Genomic DNA, 11,903 nt, shown 5'->3' on the forward strand with positions numbered 1-11,903 from the left:
AGAGCTCTTCTCTGGAGTCCCTCAGACCAGGGTTCAAATCCTGCCCCTCCCCAGCCGAGTCAGTGGATGAGCCTCTCAGACACAGTGACAGTAAGCTCCATGAGGGCAGTCACAGGGTGTGATTTGCTCTCCATTTTTGTGTCACCAGAGGGAGAGCAGTCACTTGTCACTGTTCCAGGAGTGGCCTCACCATGCTCACCTGCATGAGCTCACCCCACAGAATAGCACACATGTGAATGCTTCCTGAGTGAAGGAGAGCCCAGAACCCCAAGGGGAGGGTACCAGGGCCTCCGGAAAAGCCTTTATCATTCATTCATTTGTTCATTCATACATTCATTCATCCATCCAATGATGAGTTGCCTTCATGGGGTTGACCTTCTACTGGAGAAGACAGAAAAAACACCAGACGACCGATGTAATAAGTGATATGAAGGGATCAGACAGAAGTGAAACAGAGGGGAGTAGGTGGGGAGTCTGCCAGGGCAGTGGGAGCGGGTCTCTGCCAGGCCAGAGCTTCAGGCGTCGGATACCATGCGGGCAAAGGCCCCACCACAGTCAAGAGCTTGACGTGGTCTAGAAGCGTGAAGAGGGCCGCGGCGCAGGAGCGCAGTGAGGAAGGGAAGCAGGGCCCGACAGAGGCGGGAGCTGTAAATGGGGTCAGACTAAGTGGGGCCTGAAGCGGGGCGGGGGGGGTGGGAGTCTTGGTTATGCTGTGTGTGTGCAGGGAAGCCAGTCGGGGGTGTTGGCAGGGAGCATTTTTATCTTTAGAACATGGCACTTGCTGCTGGGTAGAGCGGGGTGAGAGAGGAGGAAGAGATGAGAGCTCTGTGGGGAGGTCACAGCCTGCTCCAGCGGGGAGGAGCGGGGAGGTGCGGGGGTAGCGCTGGGGCGTCAGAGCCTGCCGGGCAGTCGGCTAAGCGCCGAGACCTGCGTGTGCCTGTGCTCTGTCCCTGCCTGGCCACCAGCGTGTGTTGGCACACGTAGCCGTCATGCACACCTGCCGCCGTCTGCGGCGTCTGTGATATGCTGTGTCCCTGCCCCCCGCAGGCATCATGCTGGGCCGTATGGGTGACAGCGGGGCCCCCCTGGTCAGCTTCTGCCAGTGCCTCAATGAGTCCGTCATGAAGATAGTGGCGGTGGCTGTGTGGTAAGCCTCATCGTGGGGGTGCGGGGGGCTTCTCTCCTACCCACTCCATCCCCTTCCAGCTCTGCCCTGGGCAGCTGGAGGGACACTGCGGTCCCATAGGAGGGAGCAGAAAGCTGCCCGGGAGGCTGCGTCCCCCCGGATCCCCCCAGCCCTGACTAGGCCGGGTTCCAGCCCTGGGCCTGCCACTTCTGGCCCCATCAGGCCCGCTGGCGGCAAGCTAAAAGCTAATAAACCTGGCCCTGTGCTCTTGGCCTCAGTTTCCCCATCACCTGGGGCCTCATCAGCTCAGTTTTTGGAGAAAGAAAACACTGGAAGTGACAACCAGCTGCCCCTTCTTGGTTCCGAGTCCAGACCTTAGGAATCTCCTAATTTAACCTTGCACAGTCAGATGGGGAAATGCAAAGGCCTGCCAAGGTCACCCCCAGAGGCTGTGGCATTGCTGGGCTGAAACGTGGGCTTGCAGAGGGCAGGGGAGCTCCTCAGAGGCCTGGACGGAGGAAGGCAGAGAGGCAGGAGGCTGTGCATCGCTGGGCTGGTTGAGGTGGCATTCGTTTCACCACGTGCCAGGCACCCGGGCACACAGTCTCATTCTGTCCTCACAGGGGCCCCGGGAGGCTTAGAAGGGTGAGGCTAGGCAGTGATGCAGTGCCAGGGCCTCCCCGGACCTTTGTGTGCCCGGCACTGAGCCGGCTGCCCCGCCCACCCCAGGTACTTCCCCTTTGGCATCGTGTTCCTCATCGCTGGCAAGATCCTGGAGATGGACAACCCCACGACCGTGGGCAAGAAGCTGGGCCTCTACGCCGCCACGGTGGTGTGCGGGCTGGTGGTGCATGGCCTCTTCATCCTGCCCCTGCTTTACTTCTTCATCACCAAGAAGAACCCCGTCGTCTTCATCCGCGGCATTCTCCAGGCCCTGCTCATCGCGCTGGCCACCTCCTCCAGGTAGCCCTGGGCCGCGGGCAGGATGGGGCAGGAGACCATGGCTGAATGCTGTCCTCCTGTCCAGCCATCATTTGTCCGTAGCCATAGAACCACGGAAAGCGTCAGCGTGACCTGCTTCACAAACTTGGGAGACGCTACGGTAACAAGACGTATTCTTAAAATGTAATGCTTGAGGCACCACCTGCCCAAATGGCAGAAAGCCCTCCTCCACCTGCCCGCACACCCCGGGTTCACTCAATCCACATGGGGCTCGGCTTCCACGCAGCAGGGGCAGGGAGAGCTGGAGAGTGCTGAGTCTGCGATCGCTACCGCTGTTGCCTTGTGCTGCCACGTGGTGCTTCTGTGGAAGTCAGGCCCTGTGCTGTTTAGGGACCTTGCCTGTCTGCCGTCACTGGGACAGCCTGGCAAGCTGCCCCGTCACAACCTTGGCGGTGTCTCCGGACAGTGGGAACTTGCCTCATGGTTCCATCACCCACTAGCTGTGTGGCTGTGGGCCAGTCACCTGACCTCCCTGGTGACGTCCCTGTCAGTTTCCTCGGATACAGACTGAGGATCATTGTAGCCTCTGCCACACAGGGTTTCTGTGGGATTAACGGAGGTGACCCACTAAGGCCGGTCTGGGCTTGATGCCCTCAAAGGTCCCAGACCAAAGCGAGTGCAGGAGGCCCAGGGAGGCAGTGTCATGCAAACTTGGCTACTGAGCAAGGGCTGGGATGGGGGAAAGGACGTGGTCACTTACTGGGCATCTAACCCTGTGAAGAAAGGGTGGTTCTCCCCACAGCAAATGTCCAAGCTCCGCATGGAAGAAGTCACCCGAACTTGAGCCCATGTCTCTGGCACCAAAGGCCTGGCTCTTCCCTGCATCCCTTACTGCCTTCTCTTCCCTGGGCCTCAGCTTCCCAATCTGTAAAATGGGAATGAGGGCCACCACAGACCTCCTTCCCTGGCAGCCACATGGCCCACCCTTGGCAGCAGAAGCACCTCATACAGGACTCAGGAGGAGCAGAAGCCCAGTGAGGAGAAGCCCTAGAAGCCTTGTCCAGGAACCCTCACCCAGGGCCGAGGGAGGAGGTGAGAGGGAAAGACAAAGCCCCAAGCAGCTGCTGGCCCCCCCCCCGCCCCGTGACAGAGCCGGCAGCCGTTGCCATTTCCTGTTGGCAGGAACCACGGCCTCGGGCCCAGCCTGCCTGGGGCCCATGAGGGGCTCTGGGAGGTGCCAGTGGGCTTCCCAGGCAATGGCCTGTGGTAGAGGAAGGGCTCTGGGGCCAAGCTAACCCGAATTTCAGTCCCAACACTGCCACTGGGAGCTCAGTAACAACACGGCTGCAGCGTGAGCAGTGGCTGCCACTGGTTGAGCGCTTACAGTATGCAGGCGCTGTCCTGAGGGCCCACCCGTTAATCCTAATAGCTCTGTAATGGATGAACTGCTTGGGACAAGGAAACCACGGCACACGCAGGTTAAGGAGGTGCCAGGGCCACTGGGCTAGTGGGAGGCCGGAATCTGAAGCCAGCGGTCCCGCCAGAGCCCTGCTTTTGACTGACTCCTTCATCTGCACTTGGCACAGTCGTGTGACACAGGGTCAGCCCCTCCTCCCCTCCGGGCTTCAGTTTTTTCACCTGTAAAAGGGACTTAAAACCCCTCCCTCCCAGGAAGCCATGAGGATGTATAAAGCACAGTGCCCGGCGCATAGTAGGAGCTCGGCTGGTGGTAACTCCCTTCCTGACCTGTGTGTATGGGGGTCTCTGAGGCCCTGGGCCTGGGCAAGTCTGGCCATGTGACCACTCTCAAAGCCCCTTCAGCCTGTTCTCCCCCTACCCCAGATGGGCCAACTGCCTGGCGTGGGAGGGGGCGGGGAGAGCTTCCATCACTGGTCAGCGGGCAACCTGGGGGCCCTGACCATCCTGGAGGAGGGTGATGAGCAGACACTGGCCCCTCTGCCCACAGCTCAGCCACACTGCCAATCACCTTCAAGTGCCTGCTGGAGAACAACCACATCGACCGGCGCATTGCCCGCTTTGTGCTGCCCGTGGGCGCCACCATCAACATGGATGGCACTGCACTCTACGAGGCTGTGGCTGCCATCTTCATTGCGCAGGTCAACAACTATGAGCTGGACTTCGGCCAGATCATCACCATCAGGTGCACTCCTGACACCCTGCACCCAGTGTGGATTGGGGCGGGGGGTACTCTGGAATGGCCTTCAGGAGTCTTGAGCTCCCAGATCTCATGGAGTCTCTGAGGCCCAGAGAGGGCAACGGGCTTATTCCAGGCCACACAGCAAGCCAGTGCTGGGGCTGAAACGTGACCTGGCCTCGTGACTCAGGGCACCAGGCTCCTTCCCCAGCGCTGCCCTGCAGAGGGGGAGCTCTGAGCAGGCTGGGAAGCTTGGGGCCAGAGGAGGGCCTGCAGTCTGGACATGCGGAGCAGGGAGGGTGATGCAGGCAGGCACCCTAGGGTAAGCAGCGGCCAGGGGCAGGATTGAGGGATGGTGGAAGAGTTGCTGGTGTGGCTAGAGCTAAGGGAAGGGTGCTAGGGTGAGGGGCAGAGGCCAAGGGGAAAGCCTCACATGCCACCCCGAGGGTACAAGTCTGACCCTGGGGACCCAGTCCTAGAGGGAGGCTGGGCAGAGCTGTGCCAGTGGACAATCAGAATCTGTGGGCAGCTTGCTGGAAACCTACAGAGACAGTGGCTCCAGACACAGGGTTTTCCACAAACTTCTCAGGGGGTTCTGCTGAGGCCAGGGATGGGGGCCTCTGGGACCACAGGACCTTAAGCAGAGACATGCCTCTCACCCAGGGAACTCCCTGATGTGGCATTCCTAACAATTCCTGCTCCACATGCTGTCCCCAGAGGCCCTGGGATTTTGGCCTCCTCCTTGGGTCCAGGGCCCAGCAATGCTCCCTGCCCCTCCTGCAGCATCACAGCCACCGCAGCCAGCATCGGGGCAGCTGGCATCCCCCAGGCCGGGCTCGTCACCATGGTCATCGTGCTCACCTCCGTGGGACTTCCCACTGATGACATCACCCTCATCATCGCTGTCGACTGGGCTCTGTGAGTGAGGTTCGCCCCACCCACTCCATATCCCTTGGGTGATAGGCACTCACGGTGGGCTGGGGAACTGCCGTGGTTTGGCACAGTGGGTATTCGCTGACACCGGCCCAGGTGCATTATTTGCGGGGCCCAGTTTTCAAAAATGAAAATATGGGATCCCTTGTTCGAAAATTATAAAGAATTTCAAGAGGGTGGGAGCAGAGCATTAGCCCAAGTCTGGGCCCTTCTACACACAGGCCCTGAGCCACTGCACAGTCACATGTCTACAAAGCCGGCCCTGCATCACCCACTTCAGCATCACCAGGGGGTGGTGGGCTGGGAGGACCAGGAAGGCACCCATCCTGTGGGTGCTGCTGGGGTGAGCACTGTCCTCTTCCAGCTCCCCTTACAGCAGAGGGCCGGCCACTCACTGCCCACCTTGGCCCACCAGGGACCGTTTCCGCACCATGATTAACGTGCTGGGTGATGCACTGGCCGCCGGGATCATGGCTCATGTCTGCCGGAAGGACTTCGCTCAGGACACGGGCACTGAGGTGAGAACGGTGCCTCCCTCCCAGCCGGGCTGCCCAAAGACCCGGGGGTGGAGCCAGGTGGGGTGGGCAAGGCAGCACATCGGCCACCCACCAGCTGGGCAGCCCTCGCCTGATCCCTCCATGCCTTGTTCTCATCGTGGGCACCGGGGTGACAGATTCCTCTAACAGCAAATTGCTGAGCACCCACTGTGGCCAGCGCTGATCCAGACACAGGGGCAGCAGTGGTGAACACAGTCGGTGCCCTCAGAGAGCAGCGCCCACAGCAATGCCAGCGTTCACACGTCTGCTGGGGCTTCATCAGTAACCGCGTGTAGCAGGCTGCCCCACTCCATGGGGAGGATGCTGAGGCCAGGCAGGGGAGCCGCCCATTCCCGCACTGGACCCCCGTGGGCCAGGTGCCCTCCTCTACTAAGACAGTCCCAGGAGAAGGCAGGACAGCTTGGAACTGGAGCCCAGAGAGCCCTTGTGACCTACCAAGATCCCCCAGCACGTCTGTAGGAAACCCAGTCGGGTTGTTCCCAGCCCTTTGCTCCTTCAGTCCTCCCTACTGCCTAACCCCAGTCTCTCCTGCTGCTGCCAAGACCTGTTTCCCCTCACCAGAAACTGCCGCCCTGCGAGACCAGGCCAGTGAGCCTCCAGGAGATCGTGGCGACCCAGCAGAATGGCTGTGTGAAGAGCGTGGCTGAGGCCTCAGAGCTGACCCTGGGCCCCACCCGTCCCCACCACGTCCCCATCCAGGTAGAGCAGGATGAGGAGCCGGCTGCTGCCAGCCTGGACCACTGCACCATTGAGATCAGTGAGCTTGAGACCAACGTCTGAGCCTGCGGAGCTGTAGGGGCCAGGGGAGGCCTCCGCGATCAGGGGCCAAGGGCAGGATCTCAACTCACGACTTTCCTGAGCACAGGACCAGGCTCACACTACCTTCCCCCCACCTTGAGAGTCCGGAATGAGATCCACTTGACGGAAAGTGGAGTCTCAGAAAGAGGAAAGACTGCATGTGGGAGCCCCAGCTGGAGAGTTACAGGCAGGCGTAGCCCAAGCCCCGACTGTAACATTTCCATCATGTTGGCCTGTGAGGACGGCAGGCAGGGGTACGATCCCCACTTTCTGGAGCACAGAGTTGAGGCTCTGAGAGCTGAAAACAGTTGCCCCAGGTCTCAGAGCAAATAATGTCAGGGCCAGGACTCTAGTTCAAGGCTTTCAAGCCTCGGCCCCTCCCTCCCGGAGGATAGGGATGCCTGCAAGGCCAGATGCCGAGAGAGAGGCTCCACCCCTCCCCAGGAGCCCCAGAGCCACCACTGCTTTCAATTTATGAAGACATAGCAATGTCCTGGTTCTGCCCCAGCTGTGTCCCAGCCCAGGCCAGCCCCCACCCTGCCCTGTAACACGTGGCCTCAAACAAACTGCTCTCCCCAAGGACGGGCCCAGCCTAAGGCCAAGACCGCTGCCTTCCATGTGCCACATGACCTGTGTGTATGGGGGCCCATCCTGTCTCCTGTCCTACCAGTTATCGCTCACAAAGCTCATCCAATGTGGAGACGAGGATGTCTTCATCAGAGCCACAGGGCCCTTAGAAACACCAGGGCTAGCCTCCCACTGAACAGGTGGGCTGGCCGGGACTGGGGAGGCAGACTCACCTGGGATGCTTTAGTCAAGCTACCCATGTGGCCCTGGGGTCAGCGCTCCCCCAAAACCCGTGTGATGAAGTGGAGTTAGATTTTCTATTCCCTTCTGTGTTTGCAAATTCAGTGGTGACTAAATGAAGGTATCTTCTTTTTCAATCTTGTGGGCCTAGCGACCATACTCTGGCCAGCATTTCTTTATTGGGCTAATACAGGCAGTCAAAGAGCAGACTGGCCTGTCTGAGCAGCCAGAGAACAGACAGGGCTGTCCAGGAAGCCAGAATGTCAACAGCCTTGTCCGTGTAGCTGGACTGTAGACAGCTCTGCCTGGGCTGTCAGCGTGTGGACAGGCCTGCCTGGGCAGCCAGTGTGTGCAAATGAGCCCATCCTGGTGGCTGGAGTGGGGACAGGCCTGCCTGAGCCATCACATGCAGGAGGTAGAGTGCAAACCAGCCTGCCCAGGGGCCTGTCTGGACAGCCACAGTGTGGAGAGACCACTCTGCCCGCAGCCTGGGCTCTGCTCTGCAGACAGGGCCCTGAGGTCAGTCCTCGCAAAAGAAACACATTTCCTCAGCCAGCCTGACTCCTTTCAGTGAATGCTTTGCTTTAAGGAGGGCATGTGCCCAAGAAGTTTCCGGACTCTCCCTCCGTCGTTCTCCTCAGCCCCATGGTGCCTCCAGGAGGCTCGCAGGGGACACAGGAGAGCCCTGGCCACACAGCCTGCTCTGGATGTACTCTGGGGAGAAGATGCAGCCCCAGGGTCTTGCACTGTGGAGCCCTGGAGACACTGAAGCTGGGGGAGGGGAGGGGCCTTCCAGGGTCACTCCGAGAATCAGGAGGGTACCCGCCTCCCAGCCCCCACTCCTGAATGACTTCCACCCTCCCCCCAGGGCCACAGTCTGAGGAGCTCAGGAAGGGCCCCCGGCTCCCCCTCCCACTGCAGTGCTGAGGGCTGTAGTATCCACCACGGGAGCATCTTTCCTTCCTTAAGGCCCAATCACCTAGGAGAGGTCAGATGTCAAGCTCTCCTAACTCCCCACATGGTGTGGCCTGGCTTATTGGCCCCTTCCCTGTGTCACATCTCTAAGGCCCTTTGAGCAATGGTATCTGCTCCACACAAGGCAGGAACCTGCTCTTTACTGGGCTTGACAGGAGCATGGTTACACACCTGCAGTAGTGAGGGGCCACTGCTTGCTGGGCATCTCATCCACTGTGGGGCAGCTCTGCCTGTCAGAGGTTCTTCTTTGCTCTAAGCTGGGTACTGCTTTCTGGTCCAGCTCTGGCCCTGCTGGCGTTGTTGGTGCACTGGGCATGTCTGCAACCTCTTGCCTGGGCAGGTCTGCAGAGACCAGAGCCCCAGCGCCCAGGCCTGCCTCCAGCCACTTTCCCACTCCAGCATCCTCTATGGGAAAGACCCCATCAGGAATGACCACTCAGTGCACAGGAGCCCTGAAGCTGGCAAGTCCTTCGCTTGGATGCTCAGACCCTGGGAGTGCAGAGTGAGCTCGCGGCCGAGTGTGGTGGTCCCAACCTGCTGACCTCCACCCCGCTGAGGGGCTGCACCTGCCTCCAGGCCACCTTACCTGCAACTAAACCCTGCGTCCCTGGACCTCTGCCTGTGTGATTACTTTGTGGGCCCCAGAAACTGAACTCTGCACTGACTCCTGCTGGTCCAGAGGTGCTGAGGTGCTTGGATCCTGCCCACCCAGCCAGGCATGAGCCCAGCACCTGGCAGGAAGCACACATAGACACGGCCACAGGCTGCCAGACTGGGGTAATGCTTTTATATTAGTTTTTCTGTAACAAGAAGAATCTGCTTTGAAGTTTTTATCATTTTTTTTTCCTTAAAAAAGAATAAAAAAAAACAAAGGCAACCAGAACTCCCCTCAGGCCCAAAGAATAAAAAAGTTCTCTCATCGGTGCAGCTGGGCCCTTCGCTCTTGCTGTGCCCAGCCCCATGGCCTCCGCCTAGTTCCAGCCCAAGGGCCCTAGCGGCCCCAGACCTTCCCTCTGGCCTCAGGGGGGCCGATCCATCAAAGACGTGCCTGCAGCCGGCCAGGGCCTGGCGGGGAGTGACGGCCCCAGTGGTGGGGAGCCGGGTGGGCGGGCCAGGGCAGCAGCCCTGAAGGTTCCTGTCCCCAAATGGAGGGAAAGGAACAAAAGCCAGCTTTTGTGAATTCCAGAGGGTGCAGGCACCTGGCCGCAGAGAGGATGGAGGTAACTCTGTGTCTTCCGCAAGGGACAGACGGACGGGCAGACGGTCAGACAGCAAGCTGCTCTGGCCATTTCTGGCTGGGCCAAGAGCTCTCGGCGGCATAGGCCAAGGAGGGCTGTTTGCATGTGACTCGTGTATGTGTGTGTATGTACGTGTGTCCACGGGGCAGGGAACAGGCACTCATGAGTGCCAGGGCAGGTCAGACCCTTCATCGAGTCTGCAGGACTCAGGGAATGATGGCAGTGTTGGGTGTGGGGCGAGAGTGGGACATTTGGAGGAGGATGTGCAGCTGTGTGGTGTGTGTGGGTGTGGTGTCTGCATGTGTCTGGCTGCGGATGAGCTGCAGGAAGGGGTGGGTGTGGGAGACTGGGTCCAGCCTGTGTGTGGAGCGGGGGCCCGGCAGGTGCCGTGCTGGGTGTGTCTGTGAGCGAGGCAGAGTGGGGACGCACAAGGCTCAGGCACGTGCTGCAGGAAGGCTCCGGCGGTCCGTCATCCTGCAGAACACGCGGGAGAGTCAGGGGAGGCCAGGGCAGACCCGCCAACCACGACCAGCCTGGGACAGGTAGATTAGAGCTGGGGGCTCTGGGAGGGTCAGGCAACTGCAGACCTGAGGGGGAGGTGCCCCGGGGGTCCAGAGCCAGCGGGTCACCCACGAGGAGGTGCTCCTGGGGTGCCTGGTGTGGACTGGAGGGACTTCGGATCTCTCTGGCCTTTCCCAGGGCCTCTCCTAGGGTCCCGCTCAGCACACCTGACCGCGGCCAATGTCCTCTGGGGGGCAGATCTTCTCCACCCCAGGACCCAGGGTACCCCTCGTGAGGGCCACAGCATCCTCACTGAACGGCCAGTCACCCCAGTCGCTGACCCCTGGCTCTGCCTGAGGACAATGCGTGGAGAGAAGGGGCTCCAGCGTCATGGCCCAGGGCCCCAGGAGTCAAGTAAGATGACTCCCGAGCACTGGCTCTGGGCCTGCCCTCCAGCTTGGATAGCCAGCCCAGCACACTGCTCTCTCTGTCATCCGCTGCACCGCTTTCCCCACCTCCCTCTGTCATCCACCCACGGTATCCTCAACCCCCCTCAGGCCTCTCTCTGACCCAGGCCCCACTTCAATTCGGCATCCGAACAGTGGCCCAGTGCCCTCCTCCCATGGCCACACCCTGGCCCCAGGACTCCCTCCTGACCACACCTCTCTTCCTGGCTACTCGCCACCACTGTGCCCACTCTCCAACATCCCCCCCCAGGAGACCAACCCCTCCTGTCTGCACCCTCTTCCCTTCCCAGCCTGACCCCCAGCCTCCGCGAGGCAGCCATTCTCTTGCCAGTACCCTCAGTTCCCTTGTTCCTTGCCCTCCTGTCCCACACACCCGGCCAAAACCCCAGCCATGGATGGATCCAACTGGTCATCGTCTCCACACACACCCCCATCTGCTGAGCACCTCCTGCTACACAGAGAGGTGTGCATCAGGCAGGTGTGACTTCATGTCCAGCTACCAAGCCACTAATCTGCGCGTAACTGCAGCCACTCGGTCCTCCGTCCTCCTGACACAGTGAAAGGAGCACTGACCCTCCTGACCAAGCTAGTCCTTCCTCCTGTTTCCACAGGGATGGCTACACCCAGCTCTCTTCTCTCATATTTTTAACTCCCCCCTCCACACTGCCCCTCCCCATCAGCCCTCAAGCCAGCTCTATCCCTTAAAAAAGGCATAACGTGAACAGAGCCCTGCCTGAACTTCACGCCCCCTTTCCCACCATCACCCTCTTTCATCTCTTCACAGTCAAACTTCTTAGAAGTGTCTACACTCCCTGGACCTTTTCCTTTCCAGCCGCTTTCTCCACCCTCTTTGCCCCTGAAGCCGCTCCCTACAAGGTCATGGTGACCTCCTTGTGGATAAATCCGGTGAGTCCGTGGCCATGCTCGGCTCTGTCAGTCTGTCAGAAGCACGGCTGATTCCCACTACTTCCAGGGAAGCCTGTGCATGGAGGCATGATGGGCGTGCACGCGTATGTGTGTGTGCACGCGTGCGCACAAGGGCACGTGCACCTGGGGAGGCATGTGCGCATGTACTCGCATGCACACACGTGCACGCAATGGTGCACCTGTCCTGCATCTGAATGTGCGATGGAGTATATGTGTGTCTGTGTGTGCACACGTGTGGTGTGTGTTTGAGTGTGTGCTTTGTGCTAAACACGTGTGTACATGCTTAGATGTGGGTGCGAGCGTGGGTACATGTGGGTTGGTGTGCTGTGTGCACGGGCAGGTGTTTGTGTTGCATGCGTGTGTAATCACCCTCTGTCCTGGGCTGCCTGCATTTCTCCTGTCTCGGTGCCCCGGTGCTCTGTCCCAGCTCCTTCCGCCGTTTCTCTCTCTCTCTCTCTCTCTCTCTCTCTCTCTCTC

General features: G+C 60.0%; 2 protein-coding genes across 2 annotated transcripts in view; one reads left to right on the plus strand and one right to left on the minus strand.

Annotated features, from left to right (window-relative positions):
- Positions 1-6,917, plus strand: part of SLC1A7 (solute carrier family 1 member 7) — a 46,965-nt gene extending 40,048 nt beyond the window's left edge. The window contains exons 6-11 of the mRNA XM_007471175.1: positions 1,048-1,147; positions 1,856-2,089; positions 4,035-4,229; positions 5,007-5,141; positions 5,572-5,674; positions 6,275-6,917. Of these exons, the coding sequence (XP_007471237.1) occupies positions 1,048-1,147; positions 1,856-2,089; positions 4,035-4,229; positions 5,007-5,141; positions 5,572-5,674; positions 6,275-6,493 (986 nt within the window). The 3' untranslated portion in view covers positions 6,494-6,917. The remainder of the gene's footprint in view (positions 1-1,047; positions 1,148-1,855; positions 2,090-4,034; positions 4,230-5,006; positions 5,142-5,571; positions 5,675-6,274) is intronic.
- A 2,582-nt stretch (positions 6,918-9,499) lies between these two features.
- Positions 9,500-11,903, minus strand: part of PODN (podocan) — a 22,803-nt gene continuing 20,399 nt past the window's right edge. Inside the window, exon 12 of the mRNA XM_007471177.1 lies at positions 9,500-10,005. The gene's annotated coding sequence lies outside the window, so the exon portion shown is untranslated. The remainder of the gene's footprint in view (positions 10,006-11,903) is intronic.

The sequence above is a fragment of the Lipotes vexillifer genome, unplaced genomic scaffold, assembly GCF_000442215.2.
Source record: "Lipotes vexillifer unplaced genomic scaffold, Lipotes_vexillifer_v1.1 scaffold1003, whole genome shotgun sequence".
NCBI classification, from domain to species: Eukaryota; Metazoa; Chordata; class Mammalia; order Artiodactyla; family Lipotidae; genus Lipotes; species Lipotes vexillifer.